Source organism: Leucoraja erinacea, chromosome 2 (genome assembly GCF_028641065.1).
Source record: "Leucoraja erinacea ecotype New England chromosome 2, Leri_hhj_1, whole genome shotgun sequence".
Taxonomy (NCBI): Eukaryota; Metazoa; Chordata; class Chondrichthyes; order Rajiformes; family Rajidae; genus Leucoraja; species Leucoraja erinaceus.
In genome coordinates, this window is record NC_073378.1 from 47,701,151 (window position 1) to 47,721,599 (window position 20,449).

Sequence of the window (20,449 nt, forward strand, 5' to 3'; positions counted from 1 at the left end):
GGTCAATTCATCCCTTCCCACCCAAACCACCCCCTCTCCGGGCACCTTCCATTGCAACCGCAGAAAATGCTACACTTGTCGCTTTACCTCCCCCCTTGACTCCATCCAAGGACCCAAGCTCTTTCCAGGTGAGGCAGAGGTTCACCTGCACCTCCTCCAACCTCATCTATTGCATCCGCTGCTCTAGATGTCAGCTGCTTTACATCGGTGAGACCAAGTGTAGGCTTGGCGATCACTTCGCCCAACACCTCCGCTCGGTTCGCAATAACCGACCTGATCTCCTGGTGGCTCAGCACTTCAAATGCCTCTCCAATTCCGAATCCGACCTCTGTCCTGGGCCTCCTCCATGGCCAGAATGAGGCCCACCGTAAATTGGAGCAGCAGCATATTTCGCTTGGGCAGTTTACACCCCAGCGGTATGAACATTGACTTCTCCAATTTCAGGTAGTCCCTGCTTTCTCCTCCCCTTCCCAACTCTCCCTCAGCCCACTGTCTCTGCCTCTTCCTTTCTTCTTCCCGCCCCCTCCCCACCCTCACATCAGGCTGAAGAAGGGTCTTGACCCGAAACGTCGCCTATTTCCTTCGCTCCATAGATGCTGCCTCACCTGCTAAGTTTCTCCAGCACTTTTGTCTACTTTCGATTTTCCAGCATCTGCAGTTCCTTCTTAAACAGGATTGATGAGGTCAATTTGCAATGCCTTTGACAAGGTCCCACATAGTACACTGTTCAGGAAGGTGAGATCACATAGGATCCACAGAGAACTAGGCAATTGGATACAAAGTTGGCTTTGAGGAAGGTGACAAAGGATAACTGCGGAGAGATATTTTTTAGATTTGGGACAGTGAACATTGGGGCCTGTGACAAGAAAGGAAAAGTGGGAAGAAAATAAGAATTAAATTGAGGTAAGGACATTGAAAGCATTGAAAGGTGTAGGAGCAACTGAGGTGGAGATATATCATGGCAGATGTACAGCCAAAGGCATGAGAGTTTCAAAATATAATTTTAACAAACTCAAGGGAAAAGAATCCCCTCCCACATCCATGGGATGGATGCAACAGCTAGTGGAAAGAAGTGAGCGTGGTGAGAAAGACAAGAAAAGATGGCAGCTGGTAGAATCTAAAGGGCTCTGTGATACAAACTATTGATCAAAATGTTTAGCCCGAAGAGGATATTAGTGGCTGCTAAGTTTGTACACAATTCTGTGTGGCCGCTGAACAGATGGACTTGACAACAGATGATGGTCTCCATGTTTGTACAGCTGAGATACAGGCTGACCAAGAGCATGTTAGCTGCTCAATCATTCAGCACATTCTTATAGTGACTGAAAAAGGCAAGGAGAGCAGTTAAAGAAAAACAAGGGTCATTAAAGAAGCACAAGAAGCCTCTTCAGCGAGAACAAAAATTGCTTGGTTGATTATGATGTAGTATGTCATGAGATGAGGGTAATGAGAACATTTTTTGTATTGTATTGTATTGTATTTTAATGACCACACAGCCAGGCTGGTGAAATTTTAGGTTGTCAGCAGCGATACAATAATAAAGAACACACAACCACAATAAAAAATGTAACACAAACATCCACCACAGCATTCATCACTGTGGTGGAAGACACAAACATTTGGCCAGTCCTCCTCCATTTCCTCCAATGAAGCAGGACCAGCTGCAACCTTTAGCCCCAAGGACAAATTTATACAAAGCATTCTGCTAAATAATCTATTCACCATGTGTTCAACTGCATTCAAGAGGTTTTCTCAGAATTAATACTGATAACCAAGGAAACAGTGCTCTTCCAGGAACCAGCGACTGCCTGAAAACAGCATTTTGCTGAGTTTGAGTCTGAAGGAAGAGCTATGTGTGCAAAGAGACAAATTGCTCATAAAACTAAAATGTTATAAAGCCTTAAAATGTACTAATTAGCAGACAGCGAAGGCCACATTACAGGGTCTAATGAAAGGTAGGGCAGCCGGGATCAACTGTATTTGAGGCAGATTCCTAAAGGGCCTGTCCCACTTAGGCGATTTTTTAGGTGACTGCTGGCGACTGTGATAGTTGTAGCAGGTCGTCGAAAAACTGGCGACTGGATCCCCTTACGACAATGTCTACGACAAGATACAACAACCTACCACCTAGTCGACGTCAAGCTACGGCAAGCTACGGACAACCAGCGACCCACTAGGACATCCACCTACGACCACACCTACGACAACCTACAACCACACAGGCGACAACCGGTCAAGCTACGTCCACCCGCGACAACCTACAACAAGCTACGACCCTGTCGGCAATAACTGAAGACAATTCGGTCGCCGGTACCTGTCGCCGGTTGACATAGGTTGACGTAGGTAGTCGCCAATGGAAATCACCATGGTAGGCACGGGCGATAACCTACGTCACCTGGCGACAACCTACGTCATCCTGGCAACCTACTACCACCACACCTACATCACGATAATACAAGCTACGATCCATTGGGTCAAAACAAATCTCCCCGCTAATTTTGGCGACCAAAATGACATTACAACTTGTTGCGAAATAAAGGAAACTACTCATGACCATGCAGACGACCCCTCGGCAACCACTGGCAAACATGTGGCGACCATGTGGCAAAGTCTCCTGTGGTCGCCTAAAAAATCGCCAAAGTGGGACACGCCCTTAAAGGTTCCTGCCACAAGAGATAGTGAACTCCAGCAATAGACCAGCAGAGTTAGGAGAGGCAATGTGCATGCTATGTTTTTATGGATCGCTGTGGCCTACTTTCTGCTAGGTCAGGAGCAAGAGACAACATTGCCGATTCCAAAATACTGTAGTGCGTGGGTCTCAAAATGAGACAAGTAGTCCGCAGTTTGAGAAGCACTTTACTTTATTTCCTCCCGGTTCAGGGGAAGACGAAACCAGGGAAAGATGGCACCCAAACCCTGCCTTTTATACCCTCCGGCTAAGGACCGCCTCCGGACTGCACCACTCCTGTGCCGAGGGGTTCGGCAGTATAATGGGACGACCCTTAGGAGCCGCCACAATACCAAGATTAACATTATTTCTTTCAGAAACAGATCAAACTTTAGAATTTCCAATAATCAGATTTTTTACTCCATACTATAGTCAACTAGATCTTAAGCAAAATAGTGTTAGAAGATTGTATGTAGCAATAAAAGTAAAGTTCTTCCTGTCCTTTATGAAGTGAGCAGCCTATTTATCAACTGGACGGCAATCGGTGCAGTGTGTCTGGTGCCAAGTGACATGACACCATAAACTGAATCACAATTACCGTGTAAAGTGGAGGCTTCATGCCAAAATGATTCAAATGCCACATCTCATGGAGCTTCAATGATTTAAAATAATCACATATAAACAATTAGAAATGAGCACTGAAAGTTGTTCACGGGCTGATATTACCCAAAGGATAGTTACCTTTGAGGCTGTGAGAAGCATCATCGTACATTTCTCCAGTATTGCCCTGGCAGCTGCCATCCTCGCTTTCTTCTTTTCATCCTTCAAATCCTGAAAAACAAATAGGACAAATGGAATATTTACACAATTTATGTTAACTTAATAGATCAGACAAAATTAGTTCCCTTATCTATCCTGCAAGACTTTGGAAATCATAGATGGAAACCCAGGGCAGTGACCTTTATTGTAATGAATAAAATTGGCAAAGAACAACTGCCTTTTTATTTATTCCTTGGAATATACATGATGTTGGAAAAACCCAAGATTTATTTCCCATCCTAACGAACAATGTAATGATTATCAAGGATATTTCAGACTAATTTTGTCTGTTGTCATGGGACTGAAGTCATCTTAAGACCAGAGTGGCCAAAACCAAAGTAATTCCTTCCCTAAAGGCCGTTGCAATCTTGCAGCAATCCAGAAAGTTCATTGTCACTTATTTTCTTAAACCAGTTTTTTTATTTTATTTTTTGGATTCAACTAAACAGAAAATGCTGGAACGTCTCAGAATGTGAGACTGCATCTGTAGACAAACTGGATTAATGTTTCAGGTCAAAAACATTCATCTGATTTATGAAAATGGTGCGGAAAAAAAACAAGTTTAAAGATAAAGAAAAGGGGAGGTGGAAAGAACTAAGGGTAAGGTCTGTGACAGAGTGAAAAACAGTAAGATTAAATAATGCAAAGGGTGAAAGTAACAAGGTAGCAAATGCATTGGGATTAAAATGCAGTACAATTATCTGAAATTACCAAAAGAATTGGGAGAAATATTGGAAATAAAATAGCTAGAATGAAGATTATTTGTAATTGCTTTCTTCAATATGGAGTCTGGAAGTCTGTTATTTGCTCAGTATTAGTTGAGATATGTTCCTCGTTCTTCTTTAGAACAGTGCAGGAAACAGTGATCAGGGGGGCCAAAGCAGGAGTGAGATGGTGATGAATGCGGTTTCAAAAACTCAAGGACAATTTCTCACTTGGCAACAGGAAGCTCAAAATCATATTTCCGGACTGAAGCATTTGCAAAGCAATCACCCAACCTGTATTTGCTCTCTTTAAAGTAGAAGGGGCCATGTTGTGGGCACTGAGTAGACAATATTTAATCAACAGAAGACCAGGTAAATCATAATAATATGGGACACTAGATAACAGAAAAAGAGATGGTAAGAGGGCAGGCATCTCTTGCAGTTGCAAAGGAACGTGCCATAGAAAGAGGACAGAACAATACCATATGTCAAACGGGAAAGAATAGTCCCATTGGAATGCTGAAGGACAAGAGGGGAACATATGCCTCGTGGCAGCATCCCACCAAAGATGTTAAAGCTAGTGGAGGTTGGTCTGTTGGATGTGAAGATGGAATGAAAAGTTAAGACAGGTAGGAAAGTAATGACATGGGGGAAAAAATTCTTGCTTCTGGGAATTAAATAAATTGCCATTATGGCAATGAATCAAACTTAGGCCCTCTGCAATGTAAGCAAAAGCTTCCCAGAGATTGCACCAAGTAATATGACCATTACTCTACCATAACCATTATTACTCTGTTCGAAACAGCACTAAACTTGCAATTCGAAGATTTGTAGCTTTTTATTACCAGGCAATAATGCAAAAACTGTATGCTAGGTAAGCACTTTATCTTGATTTGTCTATTTATTGTCTATTTATCTTACTCTCAACATGAATATACTGTACAGTGGATTTAATGTAATAATACAAATTCGTTTTTAAAAAATATTCTGTACAATACAACTAATTTCATTGGATCCCATGATGAAATTCAGTTTAATAGTGGATCAAAACTGTTCATTTATATTTTTTTATTCATGTTATTTTCCCCTTTTACTTACCTTTTCGCTATCCAGAAACACTTTAAGTTTTGGTCACCTACTTGCACAAACAACAATCCATGTGCACTATTTAAATATGAAACTTTCATAACTTGATACTCTTCTCAACATATATGTACACGCAGGCATACATATACACAGACTTAAATGTTGCAACTTAATGCCCAATCCAACCCAAAGGCATTGAGACCAATTGTGACCTTGTGTCTTGATTGAGATAAAATGATTCAACAAGTAAGAAATTTCTATAGAAAGAATGAATTGGTATCCACTGGATTAACTCAATAACTGACAGTGAAAAAGTTTCTTGTTACTACCGTTTCAAAACAACTGTAGATGGAACTGACAACTAGATTTTAAAAAATATTTAGAAACAAAATTTAAATACACAAACAAAAAATCTCAACAAAGAGTACATGAAAGTTATTTTCCTGGGAGTAATATGTTTAGAACACAGGTTTACCTCAAGCATATAACTGAGGAATGAAGAATGCATTGTTGGTTGCCGGGGAACAATAAAATATGCATGGAACAAGTGCTGGTTCAGTATTACATTTCTTTATATTTGTGTTCCTTTCCAAAATAATGCAGCGTTAAACTGCAATACACTTAATGTTGGTAATAATAGCAGTTCAAAAATCCAAGGACACTTTTTCACTTTAAGTCGTCAGTTTAAAGCCAACTGATTAGTAATTGAGAAGCAAAAGACCAAAACAACATTCCAAATTGCTGAGACACTGATAAGTAAATAATACATTTAGATGGTTATAAATTCTTTGAACTATGCCAAAGGAGGCTGAAGTTTAAATAGCCTGATTAAATTTTATTTGCAAAGGAAGAGTAAAAGTTGGCAAACAATATCAGAGAACAAACACCGAGTATCATAAAACTACAGGCAATGATCAATCAAAATGTTCAGGATGTGTCCAAAGCTGCTGGCACTAGGTGGGTATATGTTGGCAATGCACTGCTGGCTGACCCATCAAATACCCAGCCAATGTCATTCAGAACTTGCATATCTGTTTACAATTCTGCCAAAAATAATATAGACCGACTGCAAAACTCAAAATGTATCAAGTGAAAACACATGATTAAAAAGAGATTATTTGTTCCCACACAGCAACCAGTGCTGGTAAACTCATTTGCACAAAAATAATTAAAGAAATGAATGAGTGAGTCATTCAATGGCAAAATGTTTCTGGATAAAGTCTAGATTTAGATTTTACATGTTTACTAAATTATATTGATCGTTAGAATCAATGAAATTTTCCCCAGATTTTTATCATCTTCAGGATATTAAATAAAATTGGGCAGTTTCGTGATAAGAAAAGCTGGACTTTGACTGTCAGAAATCATATTAAAACAAGTTATAGTTTCATGTTAGATCACGTTATCTCAGTAAGAAGTCCACAGCTAATTTGGATATATCAAAGAAGTATCTAACTTTTTAATTGGTCATTATACCATCAAAATAACCAATATTATACAACAGGAATACATAGAATATACTTTGTACATATTTGAATCATGATTTGTTTGAAAACAGTTCAATTCTACATGGTTTCACAACATTGAGATTGTTTTTTCAACAATGTTGGGATAGCTGATGTCTTGATAGGCAGATATACTGCCCCGCCTCTCTTCCAGCTTACTTCCCCCACCCCTCCCTCTGCAATCAATCTGGAGAAGGATCCCAACCTGAAATGTCACCAATCCATGTTCTCCGGAACTGCTGCCTGACCCATTGAGTTACTGCAGCACTTTGTGACCTTTTGTGTAAACCAGAATTTGCATTTCCTTGTTTCTACATAAAGTTGGGATGTTGTGTTACAATAGTAAAACACGTTGTTGAGGCTGCAGGTACACAAAAAAGCTGGAGAAACTCAGCGGGTGCAGCAGCATCTATGGAGCGAAAGAAATAGGCAATGTTTCGGGCCGAAACCCTTCTTCAGACGGGTTGAGGCTGCATTTGAGTATTGTGTTCAGTTTTGGTCACAACGTTATCGGAAGGATGTCATTAAGCTGGAAAGCGTGCAGATAATATTTACAAGGATGTTGCCACTGTAGACCACTGGGATCTCTTCTGGGGTAGGGGTGACCTGTACAAAAGGGACGGGTTACACCTTAACTGGAGGGGGACCAACATTCTGGCAGGCAGGTATGCTAGGGCTACATGTATGGGTTTAAACTAAATAGTGGGGGGGAGGGATTGACAAATTGGGAGTATAAAGATGGAGTTGAAGGGGAAGTGGCTACAGGAAAAATTACAAAAGACTCTCGAATTAATACGAAGGAAAGCTCGAGAATGGACAACAATGGCCAATTGCGAGCGGTGCGAGGGGGGAAGTGAATACGGAGGTCAAAGTGCTATATATGAATACGCGAAGAGTAAGGAATAAAGTGGACCAGCTTGAGGCTTAGTTAGAAACTGGCAAGTATGATGTTGTGGGAATTACAGAGTCATGGCTGCAAGAGGGCCACGGCTGGGAACTGAATATTCAAGGGTATAACTCCTATCAAAAAGACAGACAGGTGGGCAGAGGGGGTGGGGTTCCTCTGTTGGTGAGGAATGAAATTCAGTCCCTTGCAAGGGGTGACATTGAAACAGGAGATGTGGAGTCAGTATGGATAGAACTAAGGAATTGTAAGGGTAAAAAGACCCTAATGGGACTAATCTACAGGCCCCCAAACAGTAGCCTGGACACAGGGTGCAAGTTGAATCAGGAGTTAAAATTGGCATGGAGTAAAAGTAATGCTGTGGTTGTTATGGGAGATTTCAACATGCAGGTAGACTGGTAAAATCAGGTTGATACTGGACCCCAAGAAAGGGACATTGTAGAGTGTCTTTGTGATGGATTATTTGAACAGCTTGTATTGGAGCCTACCAGGGAGAAGGCTATTCTGGATTTAGTGTTATTTAATGAACCGGATTTGATAAGGACCTCGAGGTTAATGAGCCATTAGGAGGCAGTGATCATAACATGGTCAGGTTTCATCTACAATTGGAGAGGGAAAAGAGTAGATTGGAGGTGTCAGTGTTGCAGTTGAATAAAGGGGACTATGAGGCAATGAGGGAGGAGCTGGCCAAAGTTGACTGCAAAGATACACTAGCAGGGATAACAGTGGAACAAAAATGGCAGGTATTTCTAGAAATAATACAGAAGGTGCAGGATCAGTTCATTCCTAGGAGGAAGAAAGATTCCAAGGGGAGAAAGGAATGACCATGGCTGACAAGGGACGTCAGGGACAGTGTAAAAATTAAAGCGAAGAAGTACAACGTAGCAAAGATGAGCGGGAAGCAAGAGGATTGGGTAATGTTTAAAGAGCAACAGAAGATAACCAAAAAGACAATACGGGGAGAAAAGATGAGGTACGAAGGTAAGCTAGCAAAGAATATAAAGCAGGATAGTAAAAGCTTCTTTAGGTATGTGAAGAGGAAAAAAATTAGGTAAGACCAAAGTTGGACCCTTGAAGACCGAAAAAGGTGAATTTATTATGGGGAACAAGGAAATGGCAGATGAGTTCAACAGGTACTTTGGATCTGTCTTCACTAAGGAGGACACAAACAATCTTCCTGATATAGTAGTGGCCAGAGGATCTGGGGTGACGGAGGAACTGAAGGAAATCCACATTAGGCAGGAAATGGTGTTGGATAGACTGATGGGACTGAAGGCTGATAAATCCCCAGGGCCTGATGGTCTGCATCCCAGGGTACTTAAGGAAATGGCTCTAGAAATCGTGGATGCATTGGTGATAATTTTCCAATGTTCTATAGACTCAGGATCAGTTCCTGTGGATTGGAGGGTAGCTAATGTTATCCCACTTTTTAAGAAAGGCGGGAGAGAGAAAACAGGGAATTATAGACCAGTTAGCCTGATGTCGGTGGTGGGAAAGATGCTGGAGTGAATTATAAAAGATGAAATAGCCAAACATTTGGATAGCAATAACAGGATCGGTCCGAGTCAGCATGGATTTGCGAAGGGGAAATCACGCTTGACTAATCTTCTGGAATTTTTTGAAGATGTAACTAGGAAAATGGACAAGGGAGAGCCAGTGGATGTAGTGTACCTGGACTTCCAGAAACCATTTGATAAGGTCCCACATAGGAGATTAGTGGGCAAAAGTAGGGCACATATAACATTATTGGGGGTAGAGTGCTGACATGGATAGAGAAGTGGTTGGCAGACAGGAAACAAAGAGTGGGGATTAACGGGTCCCTTTCAGAATGGCAGGCAGTGACTAATGGGGTACCGCAAGGCTTGGTGCTGGGACCGCAGCTATTTACAATATACATTAATGATTTGGATGAAGGGATTCAAAGTAACATTAACAAATTTCCAGATGACACAAATCTGGATGGCAGTGTGAACTGTGAGGAGGATGCTATGAGAATGCAGGGTGGACAGGTTGGGGGAGTGGGTAGATGCATGGCAGATGAAGTTTAATGCGGATAAATGTGAGGTTATCCACTTTGGTAGCAAAAACAGGAAGCCAGATTACTATCTAAATGGCGTCAAATTGGGAAAAGGGGAAGTACAACGGGGTCTGGGGGTCTTTTTACATCAGTCTATGAAAGTAAGCATGCAGGTACAGCAGGCAGTGAAGAAAGCGAATAGTATGTAGCACCCGCTGAGTTTCTCCAGCATTTTTGTGTAGCACCCGCTGAGTTTCTCCAGCATTTTTGTGTAGCAACCGCTGAGTTTCTCCAGCATTTTTGTTTATTTCCTTCGCTCCATAGATGCTGCTGCACCCGCTGAGTTTGTCCAGCATTTTTGTGTACCTTCGATCTTCAATCATCTGCAGTTCCTTCTTGAACAAAGCGAATAGTATGTTGGCCTTTATAACAAGAGAAATCGAATATAGGAGCAAAGAGGTCCTTCTGCAGTTGTACAGAGCCCTAGTGAGACCACGTCTGGAGTACTGTGTACAGTTTTGGTCCCCTAATTTGAGGAAGGACATTCTTGCTATTGATGGAGTGCAGCGTAGGTTTACAAGGTTAATTCCCTGGATGGAGGGACTGTCATATGCTGAGAGAATGGAGCAGCTGGGCTTCTACACTCTGGAGTGTAGAAGGATGAGAGGTGATCTCAATGAAACATAAGATTGTTAAGGGTTTGGACACACTAGAGGCAGGAGACATGTTCTCGATGTTGGGAGAGTCCAGAACCAGGGGCCACAGTTTAAGAATAAGGAGTAAGCCATTTAGAACGGAGACAAGGAAACACTTTTTCTCATAGAGAGTGGTGAGTCTGTGGAATTCTCTGCCCCAGAGGGCGGTGAAGGCGGGTTCTCTGGATGCTTTCAAGAGAGAGCTAGATAGGGCTCTTAAAAATAGCGGAGTCAGGAGATATGGGGAGAAGGCAGGAACGGAGTACTGATTGGGGATGATCAGCCATGATCACATTGAATGGCGGTGCTGGCTCGAAGAGCCGAATGGTCTACTCCTGCACCTATAGTCTATTGTCCACACTTTATGCTCGTAGTAAGTGTTGGGGTGGGGTAGACGAGGGTCACAATCCAACCTCGTCCCACCCCTACCAGTTCATAGCTCTCCATGTAAGTCTTTAAATGTGATGAGTGTTTTCCCCTCTACAAAACTTCAAATGATGTTCAGGATCTACTGTGGATGAGGAAAAAAGATATCTCCATCTTTCATCAAGACCTTCAACCAATTACTTTAAATCAACACTCCCTTGCATTTCAACTTTCTGCTAAGAGAATAAGCCCTTCTTCTTTACTCTGCCTAGAGCTTTATACACCTCAATTAAGTTTCCTTAGCTTCCTCCGATTGAAATAAAACAATCCTGTAATATTAATTTTTTCCTCAAGGCTCCATATTTCCATTCAGCAATATCTTTAAGTTTTATTTTGCATGCTCTCAAATGCAACCAAATTTTACCTCTAGTGACAAAACGGTATAATTATACTGTGACGTAACTAATATTTTACATAGTCCCTTCATAATCTTCCTGCTCTAATTACTCTATGCCTCGCCAGAAAGCTACCCACCGCTTCTTTTTAATCACTTCACCGATATCGCTTGCTACCTTTAAACATAATTTGTCAGATACTATAAAAGGCCCCTCTGCTCCTCCACACCACCCAATATCCTGCCATTTTGTGTGCATCCCCATTCCCAAATGCATTACTTCACAATACTGAATTATTTTCTACGCTACTGACCACATTGTTTACATTTGCATGCAGTCCAAAAGCTTTCCTCACCACAGTCGAGTACCTTTATGTTATCTAGAATCTTTTTTATCATGCCTCCTATTATTTTGGTCTAATATATATCACAGAAAAATATTGTCAAGTAGTGAGTCCGTTGAGAAGCCCACAGATAACAGCCTTTCATTTGTGAAAGCCAACCAATACCCATTGCATTATGTTCCCGAAACAACTTTGAATCTAAATAGCCAATCTTCCTTAGATTCTATGGGCTTTGGCTTTCTTTGAACAGCTAACATGAAGGGCACTGTCAAAAGCCTTGCTAATGTTGAGCAAAACACAAAGTGCTCAGGCAGCATCTGTGAAAGTAAATGGGCAGAGGCTCCAGGTCAGCAAATGCAGCCTGACCCGCTGAGTTCCTCCAGCACTTTGCCTTTTCCTCAAGATTCCAGAATCTGCGGTTTCTTGCGTCTCCTGGTGAAGTTGACATAGACCATATCAAGTGCAGTGCCCTCATGAACGTTCCTTGTTACCACGTCAGAAGGTTACATTGATAGCCAGAATCTACTATCCCTGAACAAATCTTTGCTGACTGCTTCAAATTTACCTGTATCTTTAGAAGTGCTTTTATATTAACCCTGAACAATGGAATTCAGTAATTTTCCCACTATTGAAGTCTCACACATAACTGGCCTGCAATTTGTTTACCAGTTCCTTTCTAAAGGAAAGCACAATGTGAGTGGTTCTCCAATCCTTTCAGTTCAGTCCAATGATTGAGGTGGAATGAAAAAAATGCTGGTTTGAACCTCTGCCGTTTTCTTCAATTTTTCCAATAGTAAGGGGAATAAGCCCAGCAAATTGTCATTTTCACAGATAATAAAACACCTTAATACTCCCTATTTTAATATGTTCATCCCATTCTAAACTTTACAAACTTAAACTTTACAAACTTAAAGTTTACACCTCGACTTCACACCTCAACTTTCTGCCCCACAGACACAAAAATCAATGAGGATAGATGACAACACCTCTCCACAATAATTCTCAACATTAGTGCCCCACAAAGATATGTTCTCAGTCCCCTACTGCCTACACATCCATGATTATGCAGCCAAATTCGGTTCTAATTTCATCTACATTTTTGCAGATGACACCGCTGTAGCGGGTTGGACCATGTACAATGATAAGACAGAGTACAGGAAGGAGCTGGAGAGTTTAGTAATGTGGTGTTAGGACAACAGCATCTCCCTCAACATCAACAAGACAAAAGACCTAGTTATCAACTCAGGAAATGTGGTAAATGGTGCTAAAGTGGAAAGGGTTAAGAGCTTTTGGTGTTAATATTTCCAATGATCTGTTGGGAACCAACACCATAGATGTGATGGCTATGATGGCACAGCAACACATCTTCGTCCCTAGGAAACCGAGGAAATTCAGCATATCTCCTAAGACTCGTCCAAACCCCTATAGATGTACCATAGAGAGCATACTGTCAGATTACATCACAGCTAGGTTTGGGAACAGCTCTATCCAAGACCACAAGAAATTGCAGAGAGTGGTAGATGTTGCCCAGTCTATCACAAACACCAGACTTACCACCATTGACTCCATCTACACTTCACATGACCTGCCTAAGGCAGCCAACATAGTCAAATATATGTCCCATCCCGGTAATTTCTCCTTCTCCCTGCTTGAAAACAGCACCACCAGATTCAGGAATGCTTATTCCCATTTGTTATCAGGCTTCTGAACAATCCTTTCATAAGCTAGAGTACTGTCCAGTTCACTTCAAGGGCAACGGGTATTGAACTTGGTATATGGGACTATTACGCTACAAAACTGAGAACTGTATTCTGCACTGTGCATCTTTCCCTTTGCTCAACCTACAGTACTTGAGTTTGATGTAATTGTATTACCCAATCAGATTGGATAACATTCAAATAAAGCTTTTCTCTGTACCTTGGTACATCTGGCAATAATAATCCTAATTACAATATTAGCATCATCCACCTTTTAGTAAATTTCACTCACATATTATTCATTGAGGCCTACATCTTCCATCTCCAAACATACGTTGCCCATTTGGTCTCTTGTGGGCCTATCCCATTCCATTATTGTATTCCCCTTCATGCACTTAAAAACAAGTTAAATGTTAAAAAACATGTTAAATGTTATCTAATTATACACCCTCTCTTAGTTATTTTCCAAATTACAAATCTGCTGTGCTGCTACTGCATGTAATAATTCCATTGTTCCATTTCGGGGCACATGACAATAAAACACTCTTCACTATTGAATTCCCCTTGTTAGTTCACTCCTATATTCCTCTCATGCTTCTGCTGCTTTAAGCTCATGGAGTGTGATGTAAGCTTCCCTTTTTAGGTTACATCTCTCCCTCGATGTACTTTGTATTCTTAAGCTTTGGATTAGTCATCTCCACTCTTTATCTTGGTGGAAACATGTTTTCTGTAAACTCTTTGAATCTCCTTCTGAAATGGCTTCCATTGCTCTACACTGCAAGTAGCTGTTTCCAGTCTGATTTGTTAAAGTTTATCTCAGCCTCATTCCTGAAAAATAAATTTACAATTCACCTACATTATTGGACTTTCTACACACTGGATAAAAACAATGCAATTTAGAAAATATGCACCCTACATACATTTTACATTGGTCAAACCACCGTTAATAATAAGTTAACTGAAATCCAGCACTATTAATGCCATGGTGCATGCATTTGTCCGAAACGTGCCTTCCTTCATATTTTCTCCCTGTCCAACCCTCTAAGTTTTAAGTCTACATGTCAGTTTTCCTGATCACAACAATCCAATCAATAAATTTGTCTGGAATACAAAGTGACGCAGAAACTCTGCAGTATTTCTGGAAAACATGGATAGGTGATTAGTTTAGTTTAGTTTTGTTTAGAGATACAGCGCGGAAACAAGCCCTTCGGCCCACAGGGTCCGCACCGATCAGCGAGCCCCTACACACACAATAGGGACAATTTTTACATTTACCAAGCCAATTAACCTGTACGTCTTTGGAGTCTGAGAGGAAACCGAGGATCTCGGAGAAAACCCACGTAGGTCACGGGGAGAACGTACAAACTCCGTACAGACAGCACCCGTAGTCGGGATCGAACCCGGGTCTCCGGCGCTGCATTCGCTGTAAGGCAGCAACTCTACCGCTGCACCACCATGTTTTGGGTTGGGACCCTTCTTCAGACTGATTGTAGTCGGGAGGGGGGGAGAAAGATGGAAAAGAGGTGGGGACGGGATCCAGGCTAGCAAGGGATAGGTGGATACAGATGAGGGAGTTTACATCGGCAAATATGTGGACAAATAGATGAAAAGAAGCCAAAAGGGGAGTAGTGGAGAATTGTGGCTGCTTGACTTGACCCAACATAACACTGCTTATACTCACGACAGAACAATGTCAATCAATTATATTGCATTTTGGCATTGGTTTATTTAGTTTACATATTTTTGTATTTGGTACTTTTTTTATAACACACCGAAGAGTAATTTAATAAAATATTATTACAAAATGTGGAATGCGCAGCACACTTCACAATTGTATAGTTAAATTAATCAACCTTAAGAGCTCCAAACAGGACATTCATTTCCTTTTCCTCCACATGAACAGATGCAAGAGTTACGAATGACAGTTACTTTGAGGATGCTAAATCAATCATCTTACAATTCTACAAAATAAATCAGTATCAATATGCTGGTGGCATCCCAATGCACATTCAATCACTTCAGCTGTCCTGACTTAATAATGAATGTTTGTGGTAATACATAATTCATTACTATGTATTGCTGCACGTAACCTTGTCTCACACCTGCCTTATTTTAAATGTTTTGCCTTTCCTCCTGCAATACGTGTTTAAGCAGTTGCCATGCAACGTGTCCATTTAGCTTGTTAAATGAGAATCATATATACAAAAAGAAGCACTTTAAGATACTAAGAATGCAGCCATCTGCAAATGTTGCCCACTGTGTCATCTAAGGTTTGCTTTCCAATGTAATATGATTGGAATGTTTCATTTCCTCCCTATAGCATTAATATTTTCTCCAAGATTACTCGCAATAGTGAGCAGTTCAATTATACTTTGAATGCCTAGCTGTAAGGAATACACCCTTTATATTTTCTGAATTTTATATTCTCATATTTGATCTTCTTGAGACAAAATGCACAAAAACTGGTTCCAGTGACTACGATGCTCACTGCCCTATTTTCCTGAGATACCTATTTTGTTTGGATCAGACTTTTCCCATATTCAACTTATCTGAACAGAATCAAAGCTGTTGTTCTGAAATAATTTGAACATATTATCAAAATCAACTGAGCTAAATAGGGGTTCAATTGTAAAATTAAACTGGACACAAAGTCATATATATCAGCACACTTCAAAATAACCTAAGTAACCTAAAAGTTCACTTAGCTGCCTGGAAACCAATGTTTAATTTTCACCACCTTTATCACACTTATTAACGTTGAATTTTCATCACACTTGCACTTAGCTTATTAAATAACAAAAAATCTTTTAGGCACAGATTTCTATAATGCAGGACTTTTTTTATGTACATTGAATGGCTTGGGAACATACAATAGGAGGATCAAATGTAATTGTAAATTTAAAAAGAAAATTCTGGAAATACTCCGTGTGGAAAGTGAAATGTGTCAATGACTTTCTAGAATATTTCTGATAAGCTTCAATCCTATTTATCTTCCTAATAACATATTCTAGTTTTTATTTCAAATCGCCAATATTCAAACGTTTAAAGCAATTTATCCACAGTTATCTCTGATTGTTTTACTTAGCATGATTTACAAAATGACAACTTTAAATGGAGCAGGTTAATGCAAGTGCAAATAAGGAGTAGGAATATAACTGCGTGTGGGAGAAAGGAAAGGAACCTATTCTGAAGAGAAATAAAGCAAGCAAGAGTGGGAGGAAGATTGTGTGGAGAACGATCATGCATAAGTGGCCAGCTTTTGTGTTGTAAACTCAAAACAATATACCACATTATTGGTAAGCAGTTAGTACCAAGTGAATTTAAGTGGAGTCCCAAAATACACTGAACACATCTGACTCATTAGCAAAGCACTTCGGAAATGTCAGCATCCACTGATTATTTGTGGCTCTGAAAGTAGGATGAAGTGGTTGGCCAATTGCTGTTGTTATCGTTGTTATCGTTGAAAACGTTGTTATCCACCACATTAAACATATTCCACAGAGTTTCTGCTATGGATGCAATTGATAACCACGGAGCAGAACATGCTCAGAATTTCAATAGTCTCCAAAATGAAGTTATGGTGCATGCTTCCAATCAACTATTTTTTAGTAGACAAAAATGCTGGAGAAACTCAGCGGGTGAGGCAGCATCTATGGAGCGAAGGAAATTGGCGACGTTTCGGGTCGAGACCCTTCTTCAGATTGATGTGGGAGTGGGGAGGGTGGGAATAAGAAAGGAAGATGCGGAGACAGTGGGCTGAGGGAGAGCTGGGAAGGGGAGGGGAAAGAAGGAGAAAGCAGGGACTACCTAAAATTGGAGAAGTCAATGCTTATACCACTGGGGTGTAAACTACCCAAGCAAAATTTGAGGTGCTGCTCCTCCAATTTACAGTGGGCCTCACTCTGGCCATGGAGGAGGCCCAGGACAGAAAGGTCGGATTCGGAATGGGAGGGGGAGTTGAAGTGCTGAGCCACCGGGAGATCAGGTTGGTTATTGCAAACCGAGCGGAGGTGTTGGGCGAAGCGATCGCCAAGCCTACGCTTGGTCTCACCGATGTAGAGCAGCTGACACCTAGAGCAGCGGATGCAATAGATGAAGTTGGAGGAGGTGCAGGTAAACCTCTGCTGCACTTGGAAAGACTGCTTGGGTCCTCGGATGGAGTCAAGGGGGGAGGTAAAGCGAAAAGTGTAGCATTTTCTGCGGTTGCAAGGGAAAGTGCCTGGAGAGGAGGTGGTTTGGGTGGGAAGGGACAAATTGACCAGGGAGTTACGGAGGGAGCTTCTCTGCAGAAAGCCAAAAGGGGAGGAGATGGGAAGATGTGGCCAGTGGTGGGATCCCGTTGGAGGTGTTGAAAATGTCGGAGGATTATTTGTTGTATGTGACGGCTGGTAGGGTGGAAGGTGAGGACAAGGGGGACTCTGCCCTTGTTACAAGTGGGGGGATGGGGAGAGAGAGCAGAGTTACATGATATAGAAGAGACCCTGGTGAGAGCCTCATCTATAGTAGAAGAGGGGAACCCCCATTCCCTAAAGAATGAGGACATCTCGGATGCCCTGGTTTGGAACACCTCAACCTGGGTGCAGATGCGGCATAGACAGAGGAATTGGGAGTAGGGGATGGAGTCCTTACAGGAAGCAGGGTGCGAAGAAGTGTAGTCCAGATAGCCATGGGAGTCAATGGGTTTATAATAGATGTCGGTTAAGATATCTGCGATGAAGATAGTGAGGTCTAGAAACGGTAGGGAGATGTCGGAAATGGTCCAGGTGTATTTGAGTGCCGGATGGAAGTTAGTGGTGAAATGGATGAAGTCAGTGAATTCTGTATGGGTGCAGGAGGTAGCACCAATGCAGCCGTCGATGTAGCGGAGGTAGAGTTCGGGGATATGACCACGGTACGCCTCGAACAAGGATTGTTTGACGTACCCTACAAAGAGGCAGGCATAGCTGGGGCCCATGCGTGTGCCCATAGCTACGCCTTGGATTTGGAGGAAATGGGAGGAGTAGAACGAAAAGGGTAAGGAACAGCACCGCTAGGCGGAGGAGAGTATCAGTAGATGGGGATTGGTTGACTCTCCGGTCGAGGAAGAAACGGAGGGATTTAAGACTCTCCTGGTGAGGGATGGAGATGTAGAGTGACTGGACATCCATGGTGAAGATGAGGGAGTGGGGGCCTAGAAAACGGAAGTCATGGAGGAGCCGAAAAGTGTGTGAGGTGTCTTGAACATAGATCGGGAGGGATTTACCCAGGGGGGATAGGATGGAGTCAAGGTATTTGGAAATGAGTTCGGTGGGGCACGAACGGGCAGAAACAATGGGTTTACCAGGACAGTCAGGTTTGTGGATTTTGGGGAGAAGGTGAAATCAGGTGAAATCAGGGGGAGCGGGGGGGGGGGGGGGGGGGGGGGGATGGTGCTAGAGATTGGAGTGAGACAGGGGAATGGAGAAGTTGAGGCGGTTGATGTCCCGTCGGCAGTTTAAAATAAAAAGATCTAAAGCCGTAGTAGATGGTCATGAGGGGGAGTCCAGAGGAGGGGGTTCGTTAGAGACGGGAGAAGGGGGTCATCACTGGGGGGGGGGCGAGGACTCCTTCCCATGGAAAAAAAAACGCTTGGATGCGGAGACGACGAGAAGAAGAGCTCCACATCGTGGCGGACGAGGAACTCATTGAGGTGGGGACGGAGGGGAACAAAGGTGAGGCCTCTCCTGAGGCCAGACCATTCGGTATCCGAGAGGGGGAGGTCAGGGGGGATGGTGAACACACGACAAGGATGGGGATTGGGGCTGGAGGAAGGCAAGTGAGTGGACTGGGGCCGAGGTGATGTCTGGTGGGGGGGGGGGGGGGGATGGGGGATGGTCAGGGAGGGGGGGGGGTATGGGGACTATAGTGTGGGAGGGGAAGAGCTGGGGTCACATGGTTTGAGGGGGAAGGGGAAGACCCAGTGGAACAACCACTGATGTTCCCTGTGTTCGGGGTGAGCACTAGGACCCAGCACAGTTAGACCCCGTGATGTCAGAGTCTGCTGCGTGGAGACTTCAGGTACGGTGCTGAGCCTAGGACTCAGGTAAGGTGACGGCTGCGGCCTGCTGGAGAGCGGTGGAGTGGCGAGTGTCGGTAGAGTTGATGGTGGAGGCCCGCGGGGAGTGGCGTCTGGGTCAGCGGGCAAAGCGTAGGAGGTCCCGGTCAGCGGATGGCCGGTGGGGCGGCGAGGTTCGGCCGACCCAGACTATTTTTTAGTTGTGATTTGTGAATTCCTTAAGGGCGATTTTCCATTATCTGAACTTGTGCAACACTGGAGTTCCCTTAATAATTGTTTGAATAAATGTGTCGACCTGAATTTAAATTACTGAAAACATTATATTGAACTATTTACTAATTTCTTTGATTTAGCTAGATTTAAAAAAAAAATTAATATTAAATTTTATAAACCTTCCTTTGTATCTAAATGAGTTCAATTAGCAGAAACACTGCTCATTAATTATGCTCATGGCTGTTGAAGGTCAATGAAACCCAGCCTTGGGCATTACTGTGGTAATTCTTCTGGGCATTGTTTGAAACCTAGTCTTCTTTAGCTGTATCATTAAAAACCTTCCCTCCCTAATTAGATCAGAAGAACAGTGCAGCACAAGAACAGGCCCTTTGGCTGACAATGGCTGCGTCAAACATGATGCCAATTAAAACATCAACTTTGCCTGCATTTGATCCACATTCCTCCATTCCCTGCATAACCATGTGCCGATCCCAAGGGTCCCTCAACTGCCAGCATCATATCCGCCTCCACCAGCAATCCCAGCAATGCGTTCCAGGCACCCTCTAAAAAAACCTGTCCCACACATCTCCCACAAACTTTGACCCTCTCAACCTAAAGCCATATCCTCCAGTCCCTGACAACTCCACCCTGGTAAAAAGGCCCTATTCGTCCACCCTATCCATGCCTCTCATACTTTTACACACAGTGATGGACAAGTAATGATGGCTTCCCCATCAGTACTCCCGCATTCCCTCCCTTGAATATGTCGATGAGGGAGCTAAAGATGGTTTGGCTCAGGACCCTTCCCGGAGGAACGCTTGTCAGTGACGCCTTGGGCCAGGACCGCTCCCCGGGGTGGGAGATTGCAACCTTCACGTGGTCCGCCCTGTTTTCAACTAATGCAATCAACCCAACATGCACAGTCAAATAAGATCAAATAGAACAATTTGCAAAATAACATGCAACTTTAGGCTATGCACGCCAAATGCAAGAAGAAGAAGGA

General features: G+C 42.6%; 1 protein-coding gene across 1 annotated transcript in view; it reads right to left on the minus strand.

Annotated features, from left to right (window-relative positions):
* ctnnal1 (catenin (cadherin-associated protein), alpha-like 1) overlaps window positions 1-20,449 on the minus strand; it is a 312,118-nt gene that overhangs the window by 77,497 nt on the left and 214,172 nt on the right. The window contains exon 5 of the mRNA XM_055656355.1: window positions 3,410-3,499. Within this exon, the coding sequence (XP_055512330.1) occupies window positions 3,410-3,499 (90 nt within the window). The remainder of the gene's footprint in view (window positions 1-3,409; window positions 3,500-20,449) is intronic.